The sequence below is a fragment of the Hyperolius riggenbachi genome, chromosome 4 (assembly GCF_040937935.1).
Source record: "Hyperolius riggenbachi isolate aHypRig1 chromosome 4, aHypRig1.pri, whole genome shotgun sequence".
In the NCBI taxonomy this organism is placed as follows: domain Eukaryota; kingdom Metazoa; phylum Chordata; class Amphibia; order Anura; family Hyperoliidae; genus Hyperolius; species Hyperolius riggenbachi.
Window position 1 is genome coordinate 100755091 of NC_090649.1, and position 12769 is coordinate 100767859.

At 46.7% G+C, this 12769-nt stretch overlaps 1 protein-coding gene across 1 annotated transcript in view; it reads left to right on the top strand.

Annotated features, from left to right (window-relative positions):
• Positions 1 to 403: 403 nt before the first annotated feature.
• LOC137570432 (ribonuclease H1-like) overlaps positions 404 to 12769 on the top strand; it is a 33912-nt gene continuing 21546 nt past the window's right edge. The window contains exons 1-2 of the mRNA XM_068279104.1: positions 404 to 561; positions 10976 to 11088. Of these exons, the coding sequence (XP_068135205.1) occupies positions 512 to 561; positions 10976 to 11088 (163 nt within the window). The 5' untranslated portion in view covers positions 404 to 511. The remainder of the gene's footprint in view (positions 562 to 10975; positions 11089 to 12769) is intronic.

A 12769-nucleotide genomic window follows, 5' to 3' on the forward strand; every position in this document is an offset into this window, starting at 1 on the left:
GAGGTACCGTCCACCCAAAAGAGGGATAGTTGGGAGCTATGCTCATAGATTTTCCTGTCTGATTCGATTTATCCACAGGCCAGGGAACCAACTGTTATTATACAACTTTATTCTAACATATTATGCAGAGCTATACAATAGGTATGAGAGGCATTACATTAAAAATGTTACACAGGGGACATCATAGCTCCCAATTGTCCCTCTTTTGGAGGGACAGTCCCTTTTTGGGAGCCCTGTCCCTCTTTTCCTCCTCATTTGTCCCTCTTTCAGAGCATTGTCCCACTTTCTCCACTCTCCATACTCCGCAGCGATGTCGTCACGCCCATCCTCCGCAGAGCACACGTCCCGCTGGCTCCTCCAGTCACGTGACCTGGCTTTCCCGCTTCGCACCGCATGTATATATGGGCAGGAGTGGGCGGAGCGAACGAAGTGCTGCTGCTCCAGCAAAGAGTCCTCCGTAGTCCGTACAGAAGACAGTCTCTCCTCTTCGGTAGATCCGTCTGCTGGCAGCATGCCGTACGCCGTGCGCAGAGGCCGCCGTGTCGGGGTCTATGACACCTGGTAATGCCCGTAGTGACGTGTTGGCCGGACTTCTCGCAGCAATGTGCAGTGATGGGGGACGGGGTGCGAGGAGAGGCGCTGCCAACTTGTTACTGATTGTCCCTGCACCCTGCTGCTGCGCGGGCTGGGGCGATATGGGGTAGTGTTGTCCGGATCATGAACGATTCGGATCTTTGATCCGAATCTATTTTATGAGTCGATCATCCGAATCATCAAAATGAACGATTCGGATCGCAAAAGGGGCGGGGCCAGGAGCGACACGCCCCCTCTCAGCGGGCAGCGGGGTCCTGGAAGCAGAGCAGAGATGGATCGCTCTGTTAGAAGGGAGGCAGCCTTGCAGGGAGACAGGTAGATGGGAGAGAGGGGACATGGGTGCCACTGCCAGATATGTGTAGAGCACACATACTGGCTATAATGTGCTGCTCATTATAGGCTGGCTGTTCCGTAGTTGTACACAGTGAACACATGGGAAGCTTTTGGCTCAGCACAGCTCAGTAACTTTGCAGGCACTGTGATTGCTGTGCAATATAATCCTCCTGCACTCGGCACTAAACAGCTGCACTTATCTTCTGGGAATGCTTTCTTTCACTGTGCGACCTTTTATTTCAAAGTGTACAGATGAACATATAGGTGAAATATATGTAAAGCATATGACTGCAGCATGTGGGTATTGTGTGCAAGCAAACATTTCTGCTCTCTGCTCATCCCTCCTCCCTTCTCTGTCCACTCCCTGCCCTCTGTCCATCTTCTCCCCTTCTCTGTGTGTCCACTCCCTCCCCTTCTCCTGCCCACAGACCTGTCCTGCTGTTCATTTCACCCCCGAATGCTTCCTGTAGTAAAATGATCCGAGATTCGGATCAAAGATCCGGATCTCTTCAATGATCCGATTCGAATCATCCGGATCATTGAAAAGATCCGAACTTCCCATCTCTAATATGGGGGTGTTTCCTACCATTAAGTGGCACTTTAAATTAGCCCCCCCCCAAAAAAAAGGGAAACGAATATTAGACGATTAATAGTAGAAATGGTTAATGAGATGCACTTTAATATTGCATATGGGGCTCATGCAAATTGTATGCATTTTGAGATTAAGCTAATCCAAAGGCCACAGTTAAATTAAAAGTATGGCCTTCTTATGTAGACACATACATGGGTTTTAGTGTAATGCTGGGGTATGCGATCAGGCATCTACTCTTTCTAATGTGGGTGTTGTGTGATTACATCTGACTGACTTGGGAGTCAGGGCTGGTTCTAGCGCCAATGGGGCCCCGGGGCAAAATTAACTTGCCCCCCCCCCCCCAACACCTTCCACCCTGACTGCTTCCACTACTACACCGATGTAGGTAGTTTACCCCCCCCCCCCCCCCAGTATGGATAACCTAATGTGCAGGGGTGGGACAAGGTCCTCCAGCAACAGAGGCAGCAATTCAAAAGTGCGCCCCCCACAAACACACACATGTGATCCGGGCCAAGAAATTGGGCGACGCATAGATATCCTCCGTGTTAAATGATAAAGTCACCAGCCATCACACTGACGTACTCCAGGCTGTTGCAGTGCAGTCCGGATGACGTCAGCGCGACTCTAAGACATGTTGGGATAAAAGGATTTATATTTCCCTGAGCTTCTTCCAGCCCCTGTAGTCAATCCAGTCCCCTCTGCCTTTGTCAGCCCCAGTAGTCGCGGATGACTGCAAATGGGTGGCTGTGGCCATGTTGGAGTATTCCTCACTGTGCAGTTAGTTATTAGTTAAGGCTCATAACTCTGCAGGCGCAGTATGCTCCCAGCTATGGGAACATGATCGAGGAGGTGTTTGCAGTGGTCCTGACTGAGCCGAGATGTGGATATTACCGAGCCTGACAGCGGGGCTGACAGTGGTAGAATGAAGGATTGGACCGACATTGAGACAATGAGGGAGCTGAAGGATTACAGGTGGCTGGAAGAGGCCCCAGGTAAGTATGATTCCACATCTCCCCTTTATGGCAGATACTGTACACTTTAAATGCACGACCCACACACCATGTATGCCTGAGAGGTGCACACACTATGAATGCCTGAAGAGAGGTGGGGGGGGGGAGGGACAGTGTGTATATATATATATATATACCGGAGGGGAGGAACAGTACACTACACACACACACACACTCTCTCTTTCTTTCTCTCTCCGGGGGGGAGGGAGGATAAGGGGGGAGCAGTACATAAACACACACATCCTCACTGCCTTCCTCTACCTCCCCCCACTCCAAGTCCATACCTTCATCTTGCAGCTGGGTGGGGGCCGTATAGACATAAAATCCAGTCCACTGTCCTCCAGAATTGATAAAGATCACCGCTGTCAAGGGACCCCTAAATCATGTGACTGACTGTCCTGCCGAAGATAACTAGGCACACGCTCTCTATTGCCTTGCTTGGGCAGTAGGCAGGGCCAGGCTTCCAGGAGTTCCATCATCCCACAATGTTTCCTTAGGTCACTCGGAGCAGCTACTCCTAGACCCGGGCACTGCTTCTTGCTGTTGCCTAGCAACAGTAACAACCACCGCTTAGCCTGTCATCTCTGTGCGCGGCTTGATAGAGGGGGAATTAAATTCAGGCGGGACAAGCGCTCAGCGGGAGCCGAAGTCGCAGGTGACTTCACCGCTGACACTATTCTGAGCGAGTGTAACCGAAAGGAGGAATATCATTGTAAAAGGAAAGGCATGATGTGAGAGCTGAATGCGCCCTCAGGGCGATGCGCTCAGAGGCCGGTGCCTGCCCAGCCTCGGCCCGGCCCTGCTAATGTGCAACCCAGTGTTAGGTAGCCTCTCCCAGTATAGATAGCAGGATGTTCCTACAGAGATAGGTAGCTCCCCCCCAGTAAAGATAACCAGATGTGTACCCCAGGATTAGCCTTCCCCCCCACCCCTGTAAAACAAGCCAGATGTTCCCCCAAGGTTTATGTAGCCCCCAGTATATATAGCCCCCCCCCCATTGTATATAGCTAGATGTGCCCCCCAAGGATTAAGTAGCCCCCCCCCCCCCAGTATATATAACCAGATGTGTTCCCAGGCATTAGGTAGCCTCTCCAGTACAGACAGCCAGAGGTGCCCCCCAGGATTGGGTAGCCCCCCCCCAGCATAAATTATCAGCTGTACCCTGCAGTATTAGGTAGTTTGCCCCTAGTATAGATAGCCAGATGTCCCCGTTTTTAGACAGTCTCCCTCCACTTGATATGCAGAGTCATGCAACCGGAAACGACATTACAACTCACCTGTGAGCGCCGTATGGAACTTCTGCAAGTCTTCTCTCCATCACACAGTTCCGTGTCTCTTCTCTGACTCCTCTAGTGGCACAGTGATGAGAAGCACCACTAGGGGGCTGCAGAGAGGAGACACGGAATTGCGTGATGAGGAGAAGACTTGCAGAAGTTCCAGACGGCGCTGACAGGTGAGTTGTAATGGTGTGCTTCCACTCGTATCACTCTGCATATGGGCAGGCGAGGGGACACACTGGGGGGGGGATAGGAGGGCCTTCCTCCCGCTGCCTTTTGCTGCTGCTTCCCCCAATGGCCACGGTACCCGGCAGCCTGGCCAGCTGAGTAACATTTTTAAATGGAAAAGATGGGACAGGCTTGGGGGGGGCCCTGGAGGCAATTGCCCCCCTTGCCTTAATGGTAGCGCCGGCCCTGTTGGGAGTCTAGAGCAGCGTTTCTCAACATTTCATAGGTATGTACCCCTTTTTTAAAGCCTGTGCTGGCTAAGTACCCCCTGGTATGGTAAAGACTCTCAAGTACGCTATGATACAGATATATTTAATAGTAATACATAATAATCATTCCTAAGCTGTTTCCATACATTTACTCTTGCTTTCAGTTAGCTAAGATACTAGTTTGGTTGTTGTTTTATATATGACTAGCTGATGACCCGGCGGTGCCCGGGTATGTATTTGGCTGGTGTTGGCTCCTCCCACTTTTTCTAACCCTAACACACAATTGCTCAATGACCAGGTTTGTGAGTTTTGGCATCAGTAATTTGGTATATTCCCATAGAAATTAAACAAATCAGATTGGCTATTTGTGACTCCACTCCTCTCTAGCATTTGAACCGCAGTCACCCAATGACCAACATAGCAGGTTTGAGGCATCTGCTATTAACAGTGTAAAAATGGCAGCAATTGAAATATTCCTCTTGAAAACCAACAGGTGAATTTTGATTTGCTATTGTAGGCTCCACCCACTCCCCTGAATATTAATCTCAGTCACCCAGCGATAGAGTGACCAGACTTTAGTAGGCTCAACCTGGAACGGGGGGGGGTTTGCGAAGCGCGCCGCGCCGAAAAATGGGGGGCTGCGTGCCGGAATATGTGGCTGCGCGACGCGCTGAAAAATAGGCGTGGCCATGACATTGTATGGGCGGAGCTAACGTAATGATGTAACAGCGAGGCATAAGAAAGCAGTGTTTACGCCATGATGTGGTCAAACGAGGATTCGCATCATGGGTGTGCAGAAACTGTGTGATGCTATTTAATAGTATACCGTAACCCCAAAGCAGCAAACATAGCCTACTATGACCATTAAATAATAAATGCAGCAACATTTACCCCAGACACCACAAAATAAACGCATTGTGGGCAACATGCCAGCACAAAATAAACGCAATGGGCACAAAATAAACGCATTGCAGGCAACATTTCAGCACAAAATAAATGCAATAGGGGCAACCAAGTCAGCACAAAATAAATGCAATGGGGGCAATCATGGCAGCACAAAATAAATGCAATGGGAGCAAACATGTCAGCACAAAATAAACGCATTGCGGGCAACATTTCAGCACAAAATAAATGCATTGCGGGCAACATGTCAGCACAAAATAAATGCATTGCGGGCAATATGTCAGCACAAAATAAGCGCAATGGGGGCAAACATAGCACAAAATAAACGCAATGTGGGCACAGTTCATCTGGGGGGAAAAAAAGCATTTACTCACCTGACAGAAGTCCCCTCACGCAGCCGGCCTCTGGTGTGTGCACAGCTCCCCCGGACGACCCTCCTCCAATCTCACAGGCAGAGCAGGGCTACGGGAAGATGGCGCCCGAAGCCCTGTACTGCAGCAGGGCTGTGGAGTCGGTACAAAAATCCACCGACTCCTCAGTTTAGGATTCCTCCGACTCCTCTAATTTGCATATTACAATCTTGTTTATTAAAAGTATGTAACATGAAATTCGTCTCTTAACTGCCAACGCTTAGGAATTTTAAAAGACAACTGAAGTGAGAAGGATATGGAGACTGCCATATTTATTCCCTTTAGTCATAGACTAAAACTAGTTCTTGGTAAGAGTACTTGTAAAAGGTACAGACCAGAACAAAGAACATCTATCAGGCCCTAGGAAATGTAACTGTGGGTACATGTAAGAGTGATGTGCAGGTACTCTGCAGGGGAATAAGGGGATTCTGTGTAACAAAGTAAACCTGAGACAGATGAAATTAAAGTTTTATACATACCTAGGGCTTCCTTTAGCCCCCTTCAGGCTAATCAGTCCCTCGCTGTCCTCCTCCACCACCTGGATCTTCTGCTATGAGTCCAGGTACATGAGCCAGTCGGGCGTAGTGCGCATGCACACACTCTGCCGGGAGCGTACTACACCTGTGCAGCACTATTACGCAGGTGCAGAACGCTCCTGGCTATGGAAGCAGCATGCGGCCGGACTGCGCTGACTGGCTGAATTACCAGGACTCATAGCAGAAGATCCAGGTGGTGGAGGTGGACAGCGAGGGACTGATTAGCCTGCTGGAAGAAGCCCCAGGTATGTATAAAACTTTTCTTTTCATCCTTCTCAGGTACCATTTATTTCGTAGTCACCAAACCAAATTTTAACAACGTATCAAATTATTTAATTTCATGAGCAAAGAGAGTGCGTACATTTGCATAAATCAGAATCAACGCAGAATTATTTCCATCTCATTGACCATCTCTATTAGTGACACGGCTACACATCAGGCTTTATACTTACAGCATAGATTTTATTTAGTATAGATAAGAGATTCCTGAGTACACATCATATATACTGTACTGTCACAATCAGATATGTATATCTGACTTTAAAAATACGGGGACTGCTTTATTGAAGCATCACAAGTAACTAATTTTGATTGGTTTATTTCATTTTTGTGGACTAAGCACAGCTATTACTGTATATATAAATTTATGATGACTATTATCTGAGAAATAGAACATTTTATCATATTTTCTATTTTAATTACAGTTTAAATTCATTAGGAGTCGGTGCATTTTTTTCCAACTCCGACTCCAGGCACCCAAAATTGCCCCGACTCCGACTCCACAGCCCTGTACTGCAGACACAAATAGTCTCCAGTACAGGGCTCCACCTCCAGATGCCATCTTCCCGTAGCCCTGCTCAGCCTGTGCCTGCCGGAGGACAATGTAGGCTGCTGAAGCTGGGCTGCGGGGATTGATCTATAAGACGCTGCGTCTAGTTCATTCAGTACGGTGGCCAGAGTCCCGAGGCCGGGACGTCCCGCTGCTAAAAGCGGGACGTTTCCCAGGACCTCATGCAGCCTGGGACAGCGCCCCCGAAGGCGCGACGCGTCCCGGGTAAAGCGGGACGTATGGTCAGCGTACCCAGTGACCATCTGGGCAAAGTTTGAGAACCCTGCCATTAACAGTGTAAGAAGGCCTGCAGTTTATATTTTCCCAGTGAAATTTGTTTTTGGCCCTGCCCACTTTTTGTAACCTGAACACACAGTCACTCAATGACCAAGTTTTGTGAGCTTTGCGGTACTTGGCATCAATAATTTGTATTTTCGCAGTAAAAAACAACAAATCTGATTTTTGGCTCTGTCCCATTTTCTGAATTTGAACCACAGTGACCCAATGACCAACTGTACCAAGTTTGAGGCTTGTGCCATTAACAGTGCAAGAATGGCATCAAATTAAATATTCCCCTTGAAACTCAATAGGTGAATTTTTGATTGACTTTTTTAGGCTACATCCACTTTTCTGAATATTAATCCCAGTCACCCAGTGACCAACTGTAGTTTGAGAACCCTACTATTAACAGTGAAGAAGGGCTGCAGTTAACATTTTCCCAGGGAAATCTGTTTTTGTAACCTTAACACACAGTAACTCAATGACCAAGTTTGTAAGCTTTCGGGTTCCTGGCATCAACATAGTGTGAATGGAAGCAGTTTATTCAGCAAAGAAATGTCATTGGTTGTTTGTGGCTCCACCCCTTTCGTGAATTTGAACCTCAGTCACTTAATGACTGACTGTAGCAGGTTTGAGGCCTCTGCCATTAACAGTGTAAGAATGGCAGCAGTTTCAATATTCCCCTTAAAAATCAATAGGTGAATTTTGATTGGCTGTTGTAGGCTCCACCTGCTTTTGTGAATATTAATCCCAGGCAGTCACACAGTGACCAACTGTGTCAAGTTTGGGAACCCTGCCATTAACAGTGTAAGAATGGCTGCAGTTTATATTTTCCCATGTAAAAAGTTGTTTTTGGCTCCGCCCACTGTTAGTAAACTTGATATACAGTCATTCAATGACCAAGTTTATGAGCTCTGGGGTCCTTGGCATCAATAAGTTGCATTTTTCCATTGAAATTAAACAAATCTGACTGTTTGTGGCCCACACCCTTTACAGAATGTAAACCCCAGTCTCCCCAGTCTCCCAGTGACTGACTACCAGAATTGAGACATCTGCCATTAAGAGTGTAAGAATGGAGGCAATGTAAATATTCCCCTTCAAAATCAATAGGTGAATTTTGATTGGCTGTTGTAGGCTCCACCCAGTTTACCGAATATTAATCCCAATCATCCAGTGACGAACTGTGTCAAGTTTGAGAACCCTGCCAATGACAGAATGGCTGAAATCAATCTAATAAATCTGATTGGCTGTTTGTGGCTCCACCCCCTTTCGTGAATTTGGACCCCATTACCCAATGAATGACTGTATCAGGTTTGAGGCCTCTGCCGTTAACAGTGTAAGAATGGTAGCAATGTAAATCAATAGGTGAATTTTGATTGGCTGTTGTAGGCTCCTCCCACTTTCTAAATATTATTCCCAATGGCCAACTGTGTCAAGTTTGGGAACCCTGCCATTAACAGTGTAAGAATGGTTGCAGTTTATATTTTCCCATGTAAAAAATTTATTTGTTGGCATACGGTCACTCAATTACCAAGTTCATGAGCTTTGGGGTCCTTGGTATCGATAATTTGTATAGTCCCATTGAAATTAAGCAAATTTAATTGGCTGTTTCTGGCTCCACCCCCCTTTCTGCATTCTGACCAACTGTAGCAGGTTTGAGGCATTTGCTATTAACAGTGTAAGAAAGGCAGACATTTAAATATTCCCCATGAAAATCAACAGGTGAATATTTTGATTGGCTGTTGTAGGCTCCACCCATTTTCCTGAATATTAATCCCAGTCACCCAGTAACCAACTGTGCAAAGTTTGAGAACCCTGCCATTAACAGTGTAAGAATGGCTGCAGTTTATATTTGACCAGTGACATTTGGTTTTGGCTGCGCCCACTTTTTGTAACCTTGACACAGTCACTCAATGACCAAGTTTGTGAGCTTTCAGGTTCCTGGCATCAAAAATGTGTGAATAGAAGCTGTTTATCAAGCAAGGAAATCTGATTGGCTGTTTGTGGCTCCGCCCCTTTTTGGTGAATTTGAACCCCAGTCACCCAATGACTGACTGGTGCAAGTTTGAAGCCTCTGCCATAAACAGTGTAAGAATGGCAGCAGTTTCAACATTCCCCTTGAAAATCAATAGGTGAATTTTGATTGGCTGTTGTAGGCTCCTCCCACTTTTCTGATCTCATTCACCCGGTGACCAAGTGTGCCAAGTTTGAAAACCCTGCGATTAACAGTGTAAGAATGTCTGCAGTTTACATTTCCCATTTAAAATGAATGACTGAAATTTGATTGGCTGTTTTATGCTTCGCCCACTTTTCCTGGATTTGTAACCTCGGTCACCAAGTGACCAACTGTGCCAAGTGTGGGGACTCTGGCTTGATTACTGTGACAATGGCAGCCTTTTACATTATTTCCATTGACATGAATGGTTGAAATCTGATTTGCTGTTTGTAGCTCCGGCCAGGTGTGCAGGGGGGACGCGAGACCCCCAGAATGTATCATCCCAGGTAGTAAGGGATCCGTATACCAAGTTTCGTTGAAATCGGTCAAGGGGTTTTCGAGTGCTCGCAAAACACCCCCAACCGCCGCTTCCCCCCCCCCCCCCCCCCCAAGTACTAAGAATGAATGTCACTTGGGGGTTGAATAAAACTGATAATGATGTGAGCACAGAAATGACATTTGTGGTTATTTCATTATAAATGTTATGTTATATTTGTCTGACTTACAAGTGCCTCTTTGATTTAAAGGGATACTGTAGGGGGGTCGGGGGAAAATGAGTTGAACTTACCCGGGGCTTCTAATGGTCCCCCGCAGACATCCTGTGCCTGCGCAGCCACTCCCCAATGCTCCGGCCCCGCCAACACAGGATGTCTGCGGGGGACCATTAGAAGCCCCGGGTAAGTTCAACTCATTTTCCCCCGACCCCCCCCCCCCCTACAGTATCCCTTTAATTGTAAACAAGATGACTTAAATTATTAAAATCAATGTCAAACTGGACAAAACACTTAATTTCAGTGGGGGTTGAATAATTTTGAACACAACTGTAGTCAGCACGTACCTGGCAGCCTGAGACGGGCACAGGAAAGAAAAAAAAAAAAACATTGCTTACAGGTTCAGGAAGTAGCAGCCGGGGAGGGGTCCTCCTACTCCCAAGCCAACTGCTGGAGGGGATGGACAGACGAGCAGCCCTCATTTGCTGCCTTTGAACTGCCGTGAGTGGCCACGGAGACTGACATTGCGCCCTTGCTCTGTGACTGGCCGGCACAACGTGCTGACGGTGCATCATCGGCCAATCACAGCGCGAGAGCGCAGTGTCAGTCTCCATGGCTTCACTTCTTAAAGCTACGGATCACGATCTACCCAGCAGTCCTTCACGATCTACTGGTAGATTGCGATCGATGCATTGGGCACCCCTGGTCTAGAGACTCCAGGAAGCAGAGGAATAACTGAACAGGTCAGATATAATAAAGTTCATTTAACTGCAGTTTCACTTACCCCTTTGGAACCAGACGGTTCTTGATTACTGTGATTGGCTCACAGTAATCGCACAGTCAGGAACCCCTGCTTCAAAAAATGGCTTCTGATCAACATGCAGAAGATCTGCTGTTGCTGTGACAGGGGGCGAGCGGGCTTCAGTGTTGCCAGATTGGTGAGAGCAACTGCTTGAGTGAGCAGTGGTGAAGTTGAACAGACACAAACGGCATAGATTTCATCTGCTGTCCAGAAGAAGTGTTCTGCATATTTAGTGTATGTCTTCCATTGCCAGCGTTGTTTTTTCAGGGAAGAATGCAGAGAGCAGGTGAATCGCTATCCGTCTGCAAGATACAAGAAGTTTCCAACGTACCAACAAGCACAAGATTTTGTGAATGGGAGGGACTACCCACCACAGAGAGGTACTTTCTTCCCACTATGGAATTATTGTGTTTTCTAGGTTTGTAAAAATGCCGGACACTGTTCTTTGGATTATTGTGAGAAACTGCATCTTTTTAGCAGGCTCACAATTGTGGAATTTGTCAACTCTCCACATCCATTATTTAACAGTGCACAGTGTTCACCATAGGAAATAGTGGTGAATAGTGATGCATCAAACTGATCTCCACCTTAGAAACCGTCAGCATGAGGCTGCAATCAGTAGGATGCGTAGTGCTACTTCACAAGTAATGGATGCGACTTACAACTAATGGTCGTGTGAGTGCAGTCGGTTTGACACTTCTTCCCATGCAAATCTTTGATCTCTAAATGCCAGTATAGGGTAGTTACGATAGCTTTGTTCACTTCTTGTAGTTTTATTTCGGGGATGAAACCTGCTCCCATATTTATGAATATAGCTTTTTTTGAAAAGTGGTGACCTGGTGTCTGAAAATGGTTACCCATACTCAGACTGCCACTGTATAATCTGCCCTGTTATGTTCAGCCACACAGCAGTGCAGAGGAACCCAAAGAGAGAGACGGTGATAGAGGCTGCCATATTCACTTCCTGTTAAAGTGTACCTGAGATGGGGATTTATACGTACCATACTTGGAGCTTCCACTGGCCCTCTCCAGGCTTACCACTCCCTCACCTTTGTCTTTCGCCTTCTGGGTCTTCTGAAACTAGCCCTGATTCAATTCGCTTTTTCTCCTAGATTAATATTATCATTTTATTAATAAAATGCCTTTTAACTTAGAGACCCAGAAATAAAGAATACTAAAGCTCTGATACTTACCTGAGTCTTCCTCCCACCCCATAAACACATCTAAGTACCATGCTGTCCTCTCACGGTCTGCCATTCAGCCGCAATCAGCCCCGGTAACAGGCTCAGCGATGTCCTGCACAGTAGACCCTGACTGGCATCGACTGAGCCTGGTAACGGAGCTCGCCGCGGCTGAACGGCAGACCGCGGGAGGACGGTGTTTGACTTAGACGTGTTTATGTGGCGGGAGGAAGTCCTGGGTAAGTATCGGAGCTTTAGTATTCTTTGTCCCTGAGTCTCTTTAAAGGGAACCTGAAGTGAGTAAAATTATTTAAAAGAAACACATGATATAGCTGCAAATTAATATTACATACTTGCCTCACCATCAGTTCCTCTCAGAGGCTCACCATTTTCTTCCTACAGTGATCCCTTCCAATTCTGACAATACTGTGTCAGAACTGAAATATACCAGTTGCTGTCAGTTATACAGGGAGTGCAGAATTATTAGGCAAATTAGTATTTTGACCACATCATCCTCTTTATGCATGTTGTCTTACTCCAAGCTGTATAGGCTCGAAAGCTTACTACCAATTAAGCATATAAGGTGATGTGCATCTCTGTAATGAGAAGGGGTGTGGTCTAATGACATCAACACCCTATATCAGGTGTGCATAATTATTAGGCAACTTCCTTTCCTTTGGCAAAATGGGTCAAAAGAAGGACTTGACAGGCTCAGAAAACTCAAAAATAGTGAGATATCTTGCAGAGGGATGGAGCACTCTTAAAATTGCAAGGCTTCTGAAGCGTGATCATCGAACAATCAAGCGTTTCATATAAAATAGTCAACAGGGTCGCAAGAAGTGTGTGGAAAAACCAAGGCGCAAAATAACTGCCCATGAAC